This window comes from Ptychodera flava, chromosome 14, assembly GCF_041260155.1.
Source record: "Ptychodera flava strain L36383 chromosome 14, AS_Pfla_20210202, whole genome shotgun sequence".
NCBI classification, from domain to species: domain Eukaryota; kingdom Metazoa; phylum Hemichordata; class Enteropneusta; family Ptychoderidae; genus Ptychodera; species Ptychodera flava.
The window spans coordinates 7,584,800-7,603,962 of NC_091941.1; the positions used below are offsets into that span (position 1 = coordinate 7,584,800).

The window sequence follows — 19,163 nt, forward strand, 5'->3', positions numbered from 1 at the left end:
GGGCCAAACAATAGCAAAACTATTTGCTATACAGCTCGAACAGTTATCCCAAACAAGTTCATATCAGTGCTGTTGACTCACTGGTGGACTAGCAATCGATAGCTTAAGGTAATATGCACCTCGAAAGTGAAAGACTTAAACTTTTGCTCTAACTTTCCTCAAGGAATCTTTCAATCATTCTCTTTCAAAATCAAGCATAAAACAGGGGGTCACCGTGCAAATTTTTGTCCTAGAGAAACAAATTACCCAAGATTTACCGATATTAGAAATTCAAAATGGCCGCCATCCCTGTGTTAACTCTATGGAGAAAAATAAAAATTTCGAAAAACTAAGCCGGTGAAAAGTTTTCTTTCACCAAGAGCTTTAAAATGAACCCCCACATGTGGTATATCAGAAGAGAATTGTAAAAATTTGAGGGTCCCAATGTCTGTCCCCGAGGTTCGTTCTACCTTAAGAAGCGTTTTATTGATATCATAACGATGGCATGGAAACCTGAAACTGTGGCGATTAAAATGATAAAATGACATGTAAATAACATGCACATTGTTTATCAAAATCAAGCCTCGTCACTAAGAAATCAGTCGTATGAGACTGGCCGGTGGTGGAGCATAGACCCTGGAACTAGAGTGACCTTCCACACAAAACGTGATCACGGTCCCTCCACAACGTGATGTAATCAAAGGAATGTGATAACTAGGTGACGGTCCATGGTTAAGTTGTCACACTTGTTTGTCTCCGCGATTGGATTAAACCAATACATGACTAAATCCTACCTAATTGGATTGTGTCCACAAGGAAAAAAATCGACATCACACAACCATAGACAGCAGCCTCCCCTTTACTGCCTATGACACAACCAACGTAATCGTGTTGTCAGCGTTCTAATCTGCACCGAATTCTTTGTGGTGTACTCTTCTTTGAAATATTCAGTTCAGAGATACTGTACCGGTAATATAGTTGTTGTTGTTGTTGTTGTTGTTGTTGTTATAGTAGTGTTTTATAGTCAGTCCTTCCACACATTGTGACGTAGTTTATGTACACTCAAGAGTACCGTTGTCTTTGGTCCTCTTTTTCGACTTCGGGGGAGCTTCTAGTCAGAATACTCAAAATAGTATAAATGAGGTCAGGATCTATAGAAAAATGCCAATTATGACAGGGGTTTATTTTTCCGGTTTTCAAACAAAAATATGCTTTTGATAGTAATTTTCACTATTTGTGAAGACTTAAGATTTATTGTCAACTGCCATGAGCCTAATTCCGAAATATGGGCCTTTTCCACAAACATCATCCATAACGCACAAAGTTGATCGATAAAGATTGCATTTTTCCTCTATTGCAACGACTTATCCCCGCTCTGGGTATTTCTCCTTTGGCTTGCTCAGAGTTACTCGGAATCTTCAAAGTGTTGACTGCAAGAGACATTCAGAGTTTGTTGGTACTATTGGTTGGAACATTTTAGACAGACAAGTTTATACTGGCCAACGCCCACGATACAGTCTTGTCCATATCTAGGTTTGCCTCGAGGAAGAGCAGGAGGGCGCAAGCGGTGATCGTCATTCGCTTGTTTCATTGTCGAAGCACATTGCTCTGAACAATACCCGAAGACGGAGTGGCTTTTGTCATACCGTAGAGAGGAATTGAATTAAAATATTAGCTTTAAGCAATACTTTTATCACATCGTTCTTTAACATTAGTAAAACATTATTAGATTACTGTATGATTCATTTTGCTTACTTTAAGTTTCTGAAGAAGTTACATTTACTCAAAACATTCATTATACTGAAGTCCGCCTTGTCAGTCAAACCATGGTTCGTGCTTCCTGTTCAGCTTTTCTGCAAACCCATCCACTCACTGTACTTGCGAATGTCGTTAGATGTTGTCGACGAGTAGGTATTTGTGCAATGGAAGAAATTTTTTACTTTCTGCACAAGTTTACGAGATATACTGTACAATGCCTAATAACACCGTTTCTATAGTTGTTAAAAGATATAGCAGTACACTCGCACAAAACTGAATGCGCACGTGTGAGATGTCTATAGTACTCCTGTTGATACCTGTGGGTATTGATGCCTGTCGGTAGCTCTATTGATGCCGTAGGTAGCCCTATTGATACCCATGGGTAGCTATATTGGTTTATATAGGTGGCTCTCCTGATGTCTATAGCTATATCTCTTGATGCCTATAGTTTGTTCCGTTGATGCCTGCAGGTTAAATTGCTCTGTTGATACCTGTAGGTAGTTCTGTTGATGTCTGTAGGTAGTTCTGTTGATGCCTGTAAGTTGCCGTGTTAATAGCTACGGGTAGCTCTGTTGATATTTATAGGTAGCTTCATTGATGCATATAGGGTAGCTCCATTGATGCCTGTAGGTAACTCTATTGATGCCAATAGATAGCTTTATTTTTGAAGGAACTTCTAGTAATGTCTATCGCATGCTTAAATTCAGAAGTAATAATGTTTTCTAAAATTAATTTAGATATGTATTTCATTTATTGCAGGCAAACTCTTCATGGTTCTATTATGCGAATAGACGTCGACAGAGAGGAGAACGACTTCCCCTATGGGATCCCACCAGATAATCCATTCGTTGATGTTCCCAATGCAAGGAATGAAACCTACGCCTATGGTACACGTAATACATGGCGCTGTTCAGTAGATCGTGGTGACCCAGAAACAGGAGAAGGGAGGGGTAGAATATTTTGTGGTGACGTTGGTCAGGCTCGCTTTGAAGAAATTAATATGATTGTCAGTGGTGGTAACTATGGATGGAGAGCAAAAGAAGGACCTAGCTGCTTTGACGAGAACATGTGCAATCGTACTTTTCTTGGTAAGGTTTCATGTAGCTTGTTTTTTGGCAAGCAGGTTGTGTTCTATGGCCTGTTTTTGGGAGCAAAAGGCATACTGTGTCATATGGCCTTGCCTGAAAATTCCTATACGGCCTACTTTGGAATGTATTACGGCCACTTTGATCTATGACTATTGTTAAGTGTCCATGTATCTCCGACGGAGACGGAAATTCCTTATCTACTAAAACAAGAAAAAGAGTTAATAGCGTCATTGGACTAGGGGGGGGGGGGAGACTTCAAAAAATTATAAGGCGTTTCCTAGTAGAATAAGCCTCGGGATATTCAGACTCCCAAATTAAACTTTTACATGATTATTTTGTCTACCTCTTATCGGACTCATTTTAAAGCTTACGGAGGAAATATAGTTTTCACCGACTTATTTTTCTTAACGTCGAAAATAGTATTTGTCCAAGTAGTGTTAGGTAATGTGTTTTTCTAGTATTACATTTTGAACTGTGTCCGCTGATTTGTATTGTTAATTTCGAAAGGGAATGCTTTAAAATTTCCTCACGGAAAGTTTAAGCAAAAGTTTCATACTTTCAATTTTGAGGCACGTACCAACAAGAGCACTAATTGCATAACATAAACTACTATACATATCAGCCAATGTGAATAGTTCTTGTAAAAAGAATAAATGTTAACGTTTGTTTCTCTAGGCGATGACGTTCTTCCAATCCATGCCTACGATCATTCAGTCGGTAAATGTGTGATTGGTGGCTACGTCTACCGTGGATGTCAGTCACCAAATCTCCAGGGACTTTACATTTTCGGTGACTGCCACAATGGGTATGTCAGCTTTAAAATGATTATACGTGACTCACGAGGTCGCTTCTCTGATTGAGATGACCAATCAGACAATTCATCACGCTTCAACACCCAATCAGACTGCTAATAGTATTGTTTGAGACTTTGAATATTTTAGCGGTACGCCAACGGTCTCTCAATAGATGACGAGATGTCACCCGAAATATTATTTGAATAGCGAAGAACAGCTCGTTGTTTGCCAATGCAATGCAGGTGATAGACAGAAGCAGACAAATAGTCCTCAAATCATTCATTTCTGGTCCTTGACACTTTCTGTAATAGTAACACCAGGGTAGGAACCGAACACTATTATGTGCGTCTAGTTGAAAGGGGCTTGATGACGTCTCCCTAATTTGTAAAATCGTACGAGGTACAGTCTATTCTTATTCCAGGAAGTTATTCAAGCTGACAGAGAATCCTGAGACTGGTGCATGGGAAAGTGAAAGGCTGTGCATGGGAGATGCCAGTATTTGTAACAGTGGACTCACCGGAATTTATCCAACCAAAATACTTTCTTTCGGAGAAGATGAATCGGGTAAGATGACAGTTTCTAAGCTTTGAGGAACGTTTTCAACATCACATAAGTCCATCTTTTTAATGCACCGCACAAGAGTTGGTTCCTGTAAAGTACCACCAATTACCATTCACAGACCGTTTCATTCGTTATACCTAATTACCCGAAACTGACTACCGACTTCAAACTTTTAACGATTGCCATGAGTTTATACATTGTCTCATGTTATTTTCCCCATTTCAGGCGAATTATATATATTATCCACCAACAGAGAAAGCAATGAGAACTATGGTGGCAAAGTTATGAAACTCGTCGACCCAGCAAGGTAACTCACTTTAGGGAGCTTTCAGTAATTACGGGGGGGTGGGCGGGGGAATGGGGGGGGAGGGTCACTTTTTAGAAAACAGTTCAAGGGGGAGGGTCACTTTTTATAAACCTATCTTGGGGGGAGGGTCACTTTTGACAGAAGCTGATATTATGGCCAAAACTTTGACTGTCCGTGTGATATTTCCTGAATAGGAAATCACCAACAAAATACGCACACACTTATAGACCGCCATGCATAGTGAATTGACATTTGGTGAGATTCCAAAATCAAATTTCTTACACAACCATAGACTTGTAACCACTCTAGTCTAATCAAGAACAATAATGTGAATAATCAAGCATACATAAATGCACAGATTTATCTAATTTTGTACTGAAAAAAAATTATTCATAGTTTCATCATAGACCCCAATGCATAGTGAATCGACATTTTGGTGAAATTCCAAAATCAAATTTCTTACACAACCATAGACTTGTAACCACTCTAGTCTAATCAAGAAAATTAATATCAATAATCAAGAGTACACAAATGCAAAGATTTACCTATTTTTGTATTGGAAAAAACTATTCATAATTTCATCATAAACACCATGGATAGTGAACCAAATTTTTAGATGAAATTCAGAAATCAATTTCTTGTACACAAATGTTCATTTTACTTCCCTATTCAAGCAAAGTACATTTAAATACATTATCAAACATATATAAAATACAGATATAGCATGTTTTGTGGGGGTAAATTGTCAATAATTTGCCTGATAGACTCCCATGTATTATGATTTGATATTTTTGGATGAAGCACTAAATCAGCTACATCTTGCCTTCTTATAGTTGCACAAAATATGGTGACCCTCCCTAAACTGTATGAAATACCATATCTCTTCAAAAATTCTTGCGTGATAAATTGCGACTGTCCCTCCAAAAACACCAGCCCTCCCCTCTGTAATTTGTCCCTAACATAACAATTGAACCCATTGTTATGTAATTAGCTGATACTGTTTAGTTATTCCCGGGAGAATACCGCAGTGGTTGGGGGGGGGGAGGTCAAGTTTTAGAATGTCGGACAAGGGGGAGGGTCACATTTTAGACAGGAGGATTGGGGGGAGGGTCACATTTTACGGTACAGGTGTTCGCGAAATTCCCCCGGCCCACCCCCCTGTAATTACTGAAGGCTCCCTTAGTATAGTTAATATTCTACAAGGAAGGGGGAACTTGAATGCTATGGACGTAGACGACACCAGGACAGAAGATTACGGCATTCAGAGTAAAGTTACAACAGATGCAGACCTATTTTGTTCGATAACAGCCAAATAAGATAGGGTATAAGTTACTACACTGTACCTGAACGATGTTTCAGCGTGTCTTATTTGTAATCTTGACTGTACAATTCAATAGAGTGAGCTCTACTTTGACTCGTGCAATCAACGTTGTTCAAAAACCACAAGAAAAGCGTACTCATTCCATCGAATATTGATCATTTCAAACAAAATTAACTAAATTTGCTTAATCATGAAATGAACTAGACTTGTCGGAGAACAAATGACACATCATTTGAACATTATTAATAGGACTAAGCAGAGCCTATGTGTTATCCGTCTACCAATCAGACTCTTCGGTAACTTTCGTCCAATGACTGTGGACTATATCTCCCGCCAAAAAAATGTTTATCCTTTGGTGTTCTATTACATTCGGTGCATGCGCTTTGGCGCCTTTATATGTAATTGCTACAGTTGTGTTCCGGTTGGCGCCCTTTTCTATCTCACGGCGTGTTCAGTAATAAAGCTTGTGTTCTTAGCATGAACTGGTGTCGTTCGCAGTTCTGTATATAAGTCAGACAAGAACCTTGATCATAAAACCCCATCACGACATTTTTTGGTGCCGAGACCAGGATAAGGATGTCTGACGAGGAGCAGCAACCAACTCAAGCCGAGCAAATGGCAACGAAATTGGCCAAGTTGAAACTCAAGCGCAGGGGACAACGTGCCCAAATGACGAGGCTGTTCAACCGTGCAGAACAACTCACATCAACGTTCGCTGCAGCTGAGAACAAGACTGAAGCTCACAGGATACTCAGAGCATTGAACACTCAACTAACTCAGAAATACGAATCTTAACCAAGATCGAAGAAGATATCTTAGATAATACGGATGAAGCAAGCTACGATGCTGCGAGCCAAGAATCCGGCGACTACATGTCCGAGATATTCGAGAGAAACGACAAGATCACTGATTTCATCAAAACAACAAACCGAACAATGTGACTGGCCCATCGGCGAACTCCGACACCGCTACTCAAGACACATCGAAGAAAACGGTCGCATTACCGAAACTACAGCTGAAAACTTTCTCAGGAAACGTACTCGAGTGGGTGAGTTTCTACGACACTTTCAATCGTCCATCCATAATGATAAGAACCTCGAGAACATTCAAAAGTTCACATACTTACGCAGCGTTTTAACTGATGAAGCTGCCCGTACGATTAGCGGTCTCGCCTTGACAAACTCCAATTACGACCATGCTTTAGAGCTACTCATCGAACGCTACGGACAGAATCATTTGATCATCGATGCGCACATGACTGCACTGTGGCAGATTCCTCAACCTACGAGTGACATTAACAGTCTGAGATTGTTTTATGACACATTAGAAAGTCATATTCGCGGTTTACAATCACTTGGCAAAGAAGAACGCTTATGGAGAGCTTCTCATTCCCATGATTCGAGATAAACTACCAAACAATATTCGGAAACAAATCGCAAGAGATCACGGAAACAAGGCTTGGACTTTACCAGAGTTGCGCAAAGCCATCCTACGGGAAATCGACGCCATTCAAGCCGGAGTTCCACTCGATGAGTTATCGGTTGCGGACACAGCAACACAGCCTAATATGACCGCTTCATTTCATACTAGGGCCGCATCTACGCGCACAACAAAGCCTTTGAGAATCAAAACATGCGTGTTTGTAAGGGAAATCACTACTCAACTGATTGCCAAGTTGTCACCGACCCGAAACGTCGCTTAGACATTGTCAAACGCGATCGTCTCTGTTACAATTGCCTTGGAAAGCATCGCGTGAGCGATTGCAAGTCTCGTTACACTTGCAAGATCTGCAAGCGTAAACATCACTCTACCCTACATGACACCAAATCGGCTACAACGTCTGAGAAAAAGGGAACTTCTGAAGTTCATGTGGCATTGGCGAAGACAGACGACACAAGGGGGAAATCTACACCCAACGGATCGGTTCTCCTCAAGACGGCAGTCATTCCTATGTCGGTCGGCGATAGGAAACCTATCAACGCTACCGTGCTGTTCGACGATGGGTCCAACAGAACTTTTATCACGCAGCGATTTGCTGACAAACTCAACTTGAAATCGGACACTCATGAGAACGTGAGCCTGTCAACATTCGGGGACAATTCGAAACAAATTCATTCCATGAAAAGTGCAATGGTAACTTTGCACGAACAGAATGGGCATACCAGTACTGTCAACGCCCTGATAATTCCCGAGATTTCGTCCAACCTATTCAACCACGTGTCAGCAGAAATACTCAACTCAGACCATCTACGGGGATTAAAGCTTGCCCACCCTGTTTCCAATGTTAAAACTATGGAAATTGATGTGCTCATCGGAGCTGATCAATATTGGAACTTTGTTGGAAACCATATCGTGCGCGGGGCAGGTCCAACTGCAATATCATCTAAGTTCGGCTACTTGTTGTCCGGTCCTACTGGAAAGCGTGGGAAATTGGACTCTGACATTAATATTCATCACGTGAACGTAGAAACACACACCGACGATGACATACGAAACTGGTGGAATTTAGAGCTCATCGGAGTGAAGGCAGACTCGCAAAATGATGAAAATACCGACTTCGAAACATATCGGGACACTCATCTACGTGTTGAAAATGGTAAATACATTGCCCGTTTACCATGGAAAACTGATCATCCGCCACTGCCTTCAAACTATGCGGCAACTGAAAATCGCACGCGCGCTATGGTTCGCCGTTTGGCCCCTGACTTAACGAAGAGATATGACGATATCATCACCGATCAACTGCGCCGAGACTTCGTCGAGAAGATTCAAGATGACAACAAAACTGAAGGACATTATTTGCCGCATCGAGCTGTCAAGAAGGACTCAGTTACCACTCCAATACGTATTGTATACGACTGCAGTAGCAAACAAAATGCTGACTCGGCAAGTCTAAACGACTGTCTTCAGACTGGGCCATCATTAATCAATGATTTACCTGCCATTTTGCTACGATTTCGCGCTAACCGAATCGCTTTCGTCAGTGACATTGAAAAGGCATTCTTAAACATACGTCTAGAGGAAGACGAGCGTCAATACACCAATTTCTTTGGTTATCGGACATTCGTGATCCCGAAAGTCCATTTGATGTTTATCAATCAAGTCTGTTCTGTTTGGGGCGGCTTGTTCCCCATTCATGCTCAACGCTGTAATCAAGACCCACTTGGAAAGTAATGCCTCCATACCGACTGCTGATGACCTCAAACATAATATTTATGTTGACAACGTGATAGACGGTGCAGAGTCTGATGAGAAGGCCGTGTCATATTACAACGACGCAAACCACCTCATGCAGTCGTGTGGGTTCAAGCTACGCTCATGGACGTCCAACAGTGAACGACTATGTGAACTCGCAAAACAGGATGATATCTACGAACCCTCCCATGATGTACCAGTACTCGGCCTGCGTTGGGAGCCAGAAAGCGACACGATGACCTACTCAGAAAATAATAGCGAGCCTATTCCAAATGAATTGATAACGAAACGAGATGTTCTCAGTTCCTCCGCTACACTGTACGACCCACTGGGCTTCGTAGCTCCAGTTCACATCAAAGCTAACTCTTTGTGCAGTCACTATGGAAACGCGGGCTCCCTTGGGACGAACCGCTCGATGCTGAATTGAACTGTCAATGGATACAGATCGCAGCGGACTTGAATGCTACACGCAAGACGACAATAAACCGCCAATACTTCTCAGGGAATAAAGATAACGACGACTGCGAAGTTCATGTTTTCGCTGACGCCAGCACTACCGCCTACGGAGCTGTAGTTTATCTCCGCAGTTCAAGTGAAACTTCTATCGTTATGGCCAAGGCACGCGTCGCTCCAACGTCCGATTTGTCACTGCCTCGGTTAGAACTGATGGCCGCCCTGATTGGCACTCGACTCAGCAAATTTGTAATAAACGCTCTCTCCGGCAAGATAAACATTACACAGCGGTATCTCTGGTCGGACAGTCAAATTGCGTTGTATTGGATCAACAGTGTCAAGAAGCTGCCGATCTTCGTAAGCAATCGCGTCAGAGAGATCAATGGTTTTCGTCACATCTACAAATATTGCCCCTCCGCTGACAACCCAGCTGATTTGTTAACTCGAGGCATTACTTCTGATCAACTAGCCAATTCTACTCTATGGTGGAACGGCCCTACTTGGTTGAAAGAAAATGGAGACTGGCCAATCTGTGAACTGTTTGATAGCGCAGTGCACCATATCGCTACAACGGACGACTTCATGATCGAGCCTCACACACAAATCGATGCTGAGGTTGCCGATAAAATGCAACACGTTGAGGATCTTTCTCGCCGATCCACTGAGAACATCGGCTCATCAAATACGGAAATCGACCCCGCAATTGACGTTGGCATACAATACGCGGTGGACATTACTCGTTTCAGCTCGTTAGACAAACTATTCCGCGTTACTTCGTATGTATTTCGTTTCAAATCTCGACTGCAGCGAAAGAGAGACACGCCGTCAGGAGCAGTCTCACCGGACGAGATACGACATGCTGAACAGATCTGGATTAAAGACGTACAATCTGAGATATATACAGACACTATTCATTCCATGAGGATGAATGTGAAGAGGTTCGGACCGTTGGTTCAACAACTTAACCTATTTCTCGATAACGAGGGCACACTTCGATGTGGCAGCCGTGTACACAATGCAGCATTGGACTATGTCACGAAATTTCCAGCGTTGCTGCCTTCCACCATGAATTCACTAAACTGGTCGTTCTGAAAGCACACGAACGCGTATTCCATGGAGGAGTCCAGTCGACTGTAACACAAATTCGTCAACAGTACTGGATACCGAAAATACGACGTATCGTTAGCAAGATTCTTCACAACTGTGTTACCTGTCTGAAAGTTGAAGGAAAGCCGTACACTAACCCAGTCCAAGCTCCGCTGCCTGCATATCGCGTGAACATCACCCCTCCATTCAGTGTGACGGGGGTCGACTTCACGGGGGCTCTCCTCACCAAGCTATTGATGGTAAACAAAACAAGGCATACGTGTGCCTGTTTACCTGTGCGGTTACACGGGCCATACACTTGGAATTGGTACCGGATTTGACGACTAAAACATTTCTACTCGCGTTTCGCCGTTTTGCTGCAAGACGATCCCTGCCTAGCCGAATGTTATCCGACAACGCCTCGACGTACATCTCTGGAGCCGAGGAGATACGCTCCTTGCTCGACACGCCTGATGTTCGAGATTATCTCTCATCTCAGCGAGTGAAATGGACTTTCATACCCAAACGTGCGCCGTGGTTTGGCGGCTTTTGGGAGCGGCTCATAAGTCTCACGAAGAATGCGATTAAAAAGGTTCTCGGTCGATCATTCATCACGTATGATGAGCTTGCTACCGTCGTCACCGAAATTGAGACTGTATTAAATGATCGCCCACTCACCTTCGTTTCATCCAGTGCGGATGATGACGTTAGCCTGACCCCAAATCACCTGTTACATGGTAGAAGCTTGACCTCACTACCATACATCACAGTCTCCGATGAAGAAATCGAAGACCCGACTTTTGGAAACCACAATGATGTTAACAGACGTTACGCACATTTGTCAAATCTCCAACAACAGTTCTGGAAGCGGTGGTCAACCGAGTATTTGACAGCTTTGAGAGAACGTCACTCCGGTTCCGGAAACAAGCACAATGTAATTAAAGTGGGAGATGTGGTACTGATCCATAGTGATATCGATCGTAGGATGAAATGGCAGCTCGGGACTGTGAAGAGACTTGTTTATGGACGTGACAAGTTGGTGCGATCAGCTGAAATCTCCACCGCCAGGGGACACACCAACCGCCCTATACACAAGTTATACCCTCTTGAGGTAGCCTCTCAAGAATTATCATCATCTGAAGACAAAGATATGAACGAGCGGGAAGACATCCATCGGCAAGAAATTTCTGCTGAGAAAACCAATGACCCGCCCGAGTCGGGGAGACCGTCCAGAGATGCAGCCATTGCAGCCAGGATGAGAATATCCGAACTTTCATAAATTGTTGTAACTGTTGAGTCAATTAACTCTTTGAAATTTCTAAGTTTTTGTTCAACGAAACATTTATTGATAATTCATATTGAAAGTGTTCAAGATTATCTTTCGTCGCCGGGAGAATGTCGGAGAACAAATGACACATCATTTGAACATTATTAATAGGACTAAGCAGAGCCTATGTGTTATCCGTCTACCAATCAGACTCTTCGGTAACTTTCGTCCAATGACTGTGGACTATAATCTCCCGCCAAAAAAATGTTTATCCTTTGGTGTTCTATTACATTCGGTGCATGCGCTTTGGCGCCTTTATATGTAATTGCTACAGTTGTGTTCCGGTTGGCGCCCTTTTCTATCTCACGGCGTGTTCAGTAATAAAGCTTGTGTTCTTAGCATGAACTGGTGTCGTTCGCAGTTCTGTATATAAGTCAGACAAGAACCTTGATCATAAAACCCCATCACGACAAGACTGACATATGATAGTATAGAACAACAAATAAACCTTAGAATGAACAACTAATTTTAGATTTTGTTTCCTTTTACCTCTGCACCGACTCTTCCTTTTTGCAATGTTGTATTCAGTGTTCTAAACTCAGGAGGAGTAAACCAAGGAGATGTTTTGTTTCAATTCATTCATCCTATTTATCTACGTACCTTTTTACATGTCCATTATCTATATCAAGACCGATAGTCAAAGACTTACTATTAAGTTACCACCGAATCACATTACTGACAAGTCTTCGAATTGTGTCAGGATCTCGGTGAGTAAAGGTCAAACAATACATCAGTTCCGGCAATGCACATGGAGGGACCGTCTTCAGTGATTCCAAGTACCATAGTGATCTTTGTTCGTCCACTATTTTTCAAGTGTCTTTTAAAATAACGGCTAGCATTGATATTTTTTTTACCAGACGCGGAGATCCCGAGAAATGTGGTGAAAGATTTGATAACAAGGTCTGGAATAAAAAAGTCACACGTGCACCTACCCATTCAGGTTAGTAATGCTTTAGAAGTGCAATACGGTGAGACGTGTACATCATTTTCATAAAGTGAATTCTTCCCTTATTTGGAAGTATCATTTACTACACGAGCATACTCACGAGTTACGTCATTAGTAACTGTAGGTCACAGTTACTTATAGCAAACGCCGAGTTTTGGTCTCGTCATAATAACATGACCTATACACTGATGTGTAGTTTCTCATACTCCGTTCAACACAGAAACGATGTCGAAGACACTTAAACGTTACAATTAACATTTTCCTATCTAGTTGAAACACGATTGGAACTAATTTGGGATAATTGGATTTTCATATTTTTCAAATTTCTCAAAGGTGTATAATGTAAAAGAAAAAGCAGATGAGCAAAGACACTACTTCACTATCAAATTATCCCAAATTAGTTCGAATCGTGTTTTGATAACAATCTCCTTATATACGGCACTCTCTCTCAAAGAACTGGGAACACATGACGTAAGCCTATTCCCTCCGATCACTCTCACAAATATGCAGGCCTTTCGCAAAACTTAGTAACCTCTTTGCCAGAGCTATGGATTGTATTTTACGTTGAACGAGTTGTGCGCATCGATGTCCTTTCAGCAAGTTTGATATTTCGCAGTCTTACGACCATCCCACTTTTTCTTTTAAATATGTGCCAGAGAAACAAATAGTTCTATGGCTAAATGACGTTCGCCGAGAAATGACGATAATCTAGTGCCTACAAATTTGGCACAGCTATCATCAACTTATGCTTTGGCGATTTGACGCAGTGTTTACAAACGGTGAGGCCGTTGACGAGTTCAAAGTACATGTAAAATTGTTGCATGCTAGGGGAACTCAAGAAAACGAGCACTGAGGGAGAGGTACTGAAGGATAGGATCTGAAAATATCTAGAAGCGTATTCGTTCAAATTAAATGTAAATGGCCTTTTCGCAAATTTTATATTACATTTGCAAAATCTGGATAGCAGAGCTGCATACGGGATAAATTTAATTGAAAACAGCAGAGTTAGTCAAGTGGGATTGCTTACCATGACGGCTATTCCCAAAGATTCAGAACGAGGCAAGCAAGATTATCAGGAACATAACCAGTGCACGACCCGCTGGTCCACCACCATCAAGCTATAGCGAGAAGTTTACAACAGAAGCAACGTATGGTCCATCTAATGACTATGATTGAGTGCAAATAAACAAATAAATCGACTTTAGCGAAAGAATAATTACAAAAATGTATGTTTATAAAAATATTGACTGCACATAACTGTTACAATGTCATTCAATTGTTTTTTTAACTATTGAAATAAATAATAAACTTAAATTGACATAAATCAAATATATTTTCGTCGCCCCTTTACATGTAGATACGAACTGAAACCAAAAAACATGTCCTCATGAAAACTGTCATTCTACGGAAAAAAATTAAAACCGTAAAGTTTACTGCGTGAGTCAAAATTAAATGGCTCTAAATTATCATCTGTCAAAGATAAAGCTTTTCCTCAAAAACTAAAGATGTGCTGTAGCCAGGACTCACAGCGGTCTTAAAAAAACGTCACCTTAATAAGAGAATACAGACTAAAGTTCAGAATAACAGTGACCTGTTTTAGTGTCAATGTCTTCGATGGCAACCATTGACAGTCCATCAAATCAAATGAATCACTATCATCAGCTCAAGTCACATGATGTGCACATCTCTTTATGCGCGATGCGATAAATTTGGTGGAAATGTTCATATGCTACACTTGTTCTGTTTTAGCTGGCTTTTGCGTCGACTTTGTATTCGAACGTTCGCAACTTTGTTGGAAAGACTGGCTAAAAACATTTGAAAGCCTCCATATTTTACCGGCGAAATTGAAAACTGATATTGTTATTGATATTGATATTGATTCAATAACAAGCGATCACTATAATAAAAGCGAGAACGAAAGACACTATACTTTGTGTTATTTTACGTTTTTAACTTTAACTGAGGATTATTGGGCCTTTTACTCATGAGATCTACTGAGTCTGATAACTATTTCAAAAGGCTGGAGACAGTAAGTAGTCACAGCTGCAATGGATATTACAAGCTTTTCCAAACTTTAAATTTAAATGTAGTGACAACAACATCACTGGCCACTACGACTGAAATATTACAAACTACAGTACTAGAAAGATCACTGGCTACAACGACAGATTGTCACAAACTATATAGCACCAGAAACATCACAGGCCAAATCTACATTAATTTACAAATAACGGCAGCTATATACGGTCAAAGGTTACACCGACCGATAAGCAAACATCGAAAACGACCAAAGAGGTAAAAGTCACTACAGCTTAACTGTTGCAAACCGTAGCTTCAGGACCATCACGGGTCACCATGACCTTACCGTCACAAGTAACACTGGCATCCTTAATCCAAACTAAAGAAGAAGCAGTCTCTATGTCAACTAAAAAGTCGCTTTCCCAAAGCACAGAAATTCTTCAAACTACAGCAACCGAAAAATCTGAAGTTACAACTCAAAAAAGTCGATAACCACGATGGAACTGAGCTGAATCATGTATCGACGCAAAAAACAAAATTTAAACCACCAATATGCAAACTACCGTTTTAGAAAAAAAATACAATATCGTTTCCAACAGAAGAGAAAAGAAATACTCAAACCCCACACCTTAGGCACACTTGGTTTTCTAAAAGTGAACCATCGCAGCCCAACGTGATGTTGATTTGAAAAGTCTGAACACAGTGAGACTGGCGTATCTCCAGACAACACAAACGGTGAGCGGGACATTTCAAATCCCGGTGCTTTTCGTAAAGTCAAAACCAAGATTTTGAAATTCAGTGTATTTCCTCTCCGTTCAAACTGTACTCATGGTTTACAGTGTCCCAGATCTACAATCCGTCTAGTCACTTTACGATACACTAGTGTGCTCCGATCTATTCTTCTTTGTTGAGTGAACTTACGAATTTTAACAAAATGCATGGTGCACAACACGTTTGCAAAACACTTGCACTCTTTAAAAGAGGAATTTCGAAAACACCCCGTCTTGAAATTTTAAGGTTGATAACGTTTGAGCACGTGGTTGAAATAACCTGAAATAAACAGACTTAGTTATGTCTGCAGAGGTCACACAATATTCCGTGCTTTCAAAAAGAATGTGCACTATGTCAAAACATTGTGTTTAAGAGTGCAACAAACGTGCTATTTGGACAATTATTTACAAACTGTTTGTCTAAATATGGCAAGCATTTTACAAACAAGAAAGAAATGTGATGAAGCTTTGAAGTAAATGAAACGAGTTGTTATGAAGACAATCATTGAAAACTTAATTAGCATTCTTTATTAATCCGCCACAATCGAAATTGCTAGTATTTCTTTGATGGTAAATGCATGTTTGAAATTCTCATCTTGTTTCTCCACAGGTGTCGGTGGTATCACTTCGACATCAGTATCTTTCATGACCGTCAGTAAATGTATCACCCTATATGTTATCATGAATTGGCTGCGTGGGCTCTTTTCCTTGAATTGAACTTTGATGTGAAGATTTGAATGGACATATTAACAGATGTAAACATTTGCTTTAAGTTTACAGAGATGGAAGTGATTTGTTCATCGTATTTAACGACAGTAAGATTAAGACGTAGACCTTTCGTGGTGAATCAATTCATTTTTGTGAAATTCCCAAATTCAATTTCTTGTACATATGCACTTTCAATCACCCTACTCCAGTCAAGGAAATTTACATCTAAAATTAACTATGCATAGTGAGTACGTACATACCTTCATATAGTGGCTAACTTAAATGCCGTAGTTTTCCTTTGTGTTTCTAACCATTTATACCGTGGCCGAAAACGACACTATCCCTCGTCAGATTACTTTATTTCTTCTGATTTGAGCTACGCTCTCCAGATTCAGTCAATCTCTCCAGATGTGACCTACGCTCTGCAGATTTGAGCGACGCTCTGCATTGAAATTTCCTTCTTCATATTTCAGCTTCGCTCTCTAGATTTGAGCGTCGCTCACGAGCGTAAAGTTGGTGTATTCCCATCCTCATCTTCAGCGTTTGTTGGCATGCGAAAATTATCTGAATATGACTCTGAAGCATCAGCTTCAGCGGAGTAAGATCCGACTATGCCCGACTGTGTCTGATGGAATGGTGGCGATTTTTACACATGCATTTCGGACTTTCTTAACGCATGCTGAGTTACCAAGACACCAATAAACATTGCCACGGATCATGGACTGAAAATTACAACCACTGCCGCAAAATGAGTCTTTATGGGACATTCTTGTGATACAATATTACTTGTGAACCAATTTTACAAATCAAAAGAAAATTCCGAAAGAATATCTAGTTGTTTCTTGGATGGTAGAGTCACATCGAGCTAACGCTGAGTAGCGTCATTTTCAGCTAAAGCTGCAAAAGTCACTTGAAGCTGAAGCTGAGGATGGGGATAAGCCAACATTACGCTCGTTCAAATATGGAGAGCCAAGGTGAGAAGGAAAGTACAATCTGCAGAGGGTAGGTCAAGTCTGGAGACCGTGGCATGCGCACAAATCTGCTGAGCGTAACTCAAATCTGAAGAAGGAAATCGCATTATGCAGAGGGATAGATGGTATCGTTTTCGGCCTGCGTACATCTACTCCCGATTCAAATTGCATTATTTGTGTGTGTGTGTGTGTGTGTGTGTGTGTGTGTGTACATGTTTGCATATAAAGATATAACATTGTATTACTATTGCAACTTTGTATTTTTAATAGATTTTTACACAGAAGAAAACCATGCTCTTCTTCTGTTGTGTCAGAGATCTAGGGTGCATAATTGTGTCGATGTATGTTTCATTTTCGTTCTTTCTGTAAAATACGTTTTCTTTTTCTTCTCCTAAATTAACATCGAAATGCATAGAAGGTTGTCTGTAAACACCTTTCAGTCTGTATATGTGTATGTTATTGTTCACAATTGAATTACAGTCCTTAATTTAAATTCGTTTGCCAACGATAACATTGTATTTTGTATAAAGTATGCTGTGTTTGCAAAGGCAGTACTCTGTATTTCGATATGTATTTGGTGGAAAAAGAAAATATACTCACCCTTTAGCTTATTCTTCGATGGTATTACAATATTCAAATAATAAAGGAATTCCATTCAAAGACCATCGTATTGACACTGAAAATATCCTCAGTGTTAAAAGAAACAGTAGTAGTACACCAAGTGAGAGAATTATTGTATTGTGGTATCTTCAACTGCAACTTTGACTTTTCATGTTAAAGTTTCCACTTGGGAAATCATAAAGAGAAGAGAAGAAACAAATAAGCCCTGTTAATCTTGAAAGAACTTTGGTGTCGAGCAGCATTTGGCTCGAACAAAACGTTACGTATCATAGAATTTCCTGTAAAGAAATTCATAGAAGAATAATTTCCGATTTCGAAATAACTTCCCCATGGACGTATTCTATGGAGGTGGAAAATCGCAGATACAGTCAAATATGAAGACTGCAATATTTTAATAAATGCGGGCATGCTCTCTTTGTTTCCTGACATCGTGGGTGAAACCCTTGACTTTGATTTTTTCAAGACAAATTTGTCGTGGCAAAATCATCTTTTTGGATCCATATGTTACAGTTACCATACTTCATACATGCCAAATATAATAGTATGATGTGCAATATACTGTTCATATACTAGGGAGGTAATGAATAAGAAATGCGTATGATGAAGCGGGTTCTTGGAGAATCTGAAGAAAATCGAACTTACCTTCTCAATGATGGAAAACCAAACGGATTTCTTGAAAATGTATGAAACCTCGCCGAAACATGCTCTGTCACACGCTTTCTTATGTTAACAGGTAAAAGGTAAACATCTTATAATTTTTATATTCTGTAAAAGGTGTGTACTGTTACGTTAATGTTTGGTCAGACATGGAAGATAATGTAAACAGATTAAATAAAGAGTAATTTCTGGGAGGAAAAATGATCGTAGACTATTCAAATTACCAAACAGTAAAACAAAAGCTTTCGTGTCTAAATTTCCCATTGAGTGCTAATAGTGCACGTGGTTTCTGGGATATCAAGCCCCTGTTTTGTTACAAAATCATTCATTTTGCAAAACTGCTTAATCGTTTCGAGGTATGGCCATAAAACGCCTGACTAGATCCAGCAAATCACGTACAGCATCTTTGACCAAATATCAGTTTGGTGACGTGCAAGGTTTTTTTGTGTCGATGAAATACTGGTATAGACATATAAACTCAGACAATGCATCTTTGGTTTTGCAAGCACTAAGGTCATAATCCTGTGCATTGATTGCCTCAAGAAATGACGATTAGCGCAAATCGAAAGATTAACTAAAAATGAATTTGAAACGAATGAAAT

At 40.5% G+C, this 19,163-nt stretch overlaps 1 protein-coding gene across 1 annotated transcript; it reads left to right on the top strand.

The window, feature by feature from the left end:
* The first annotated feature begins 2,486 nt into the window (after positions 1 to 2,486).
* LOC139149146 (HHIP-like protein 1) lies at positions 2,487 to 18,757 on the top strand. The gene is made up of 6 exons (XM_070720716.1): positions 2,487 to 2,825; positions 3,501 to 3,630; positions 4,041 to 4,183; positions 4,406 to 4,487; positions 12,727 to 12,809; positions 16,215 to 18,757. Exons 1-6 carry the CDS (start codon positions 2,519 to 2,521, stop codon positions 16,319 to 16,321), a joined length of 852 nt encoding a protein of 283 aa, XP_070576817.1. The 5' UTR covers positions 2,487 to 2,518; the 3' UTR covers positions 16,322 to 18,757.
* Positions 18,758 to 19,163: the final 406 nt, after the last annotated feature.

Bases quoted from the DNA above. Each gene is read 5' to 3' on its own strand.
- LOC139149146 (XM_070720716.1), top strand. From the start codon at position 2,519: ATGCGAATAGACGTCGACAGAGAGGAGAACGACTTCCCCTATGGGATC. The intron at 4,184-4,405 runs GTAAGATGACAG...TCCCCATTTCAG, and splicing joins TTTCGGAGAAGATGAATCGG to GCGAATTATATATATTATCC. The intron at 4,488-12,726 runs GTAACTCACTTT...TTTTTTTACCAG, and splicing joins AAACTCGTCGACCCAGCAAG to ACGCGGAGATCCCGAGAAAT.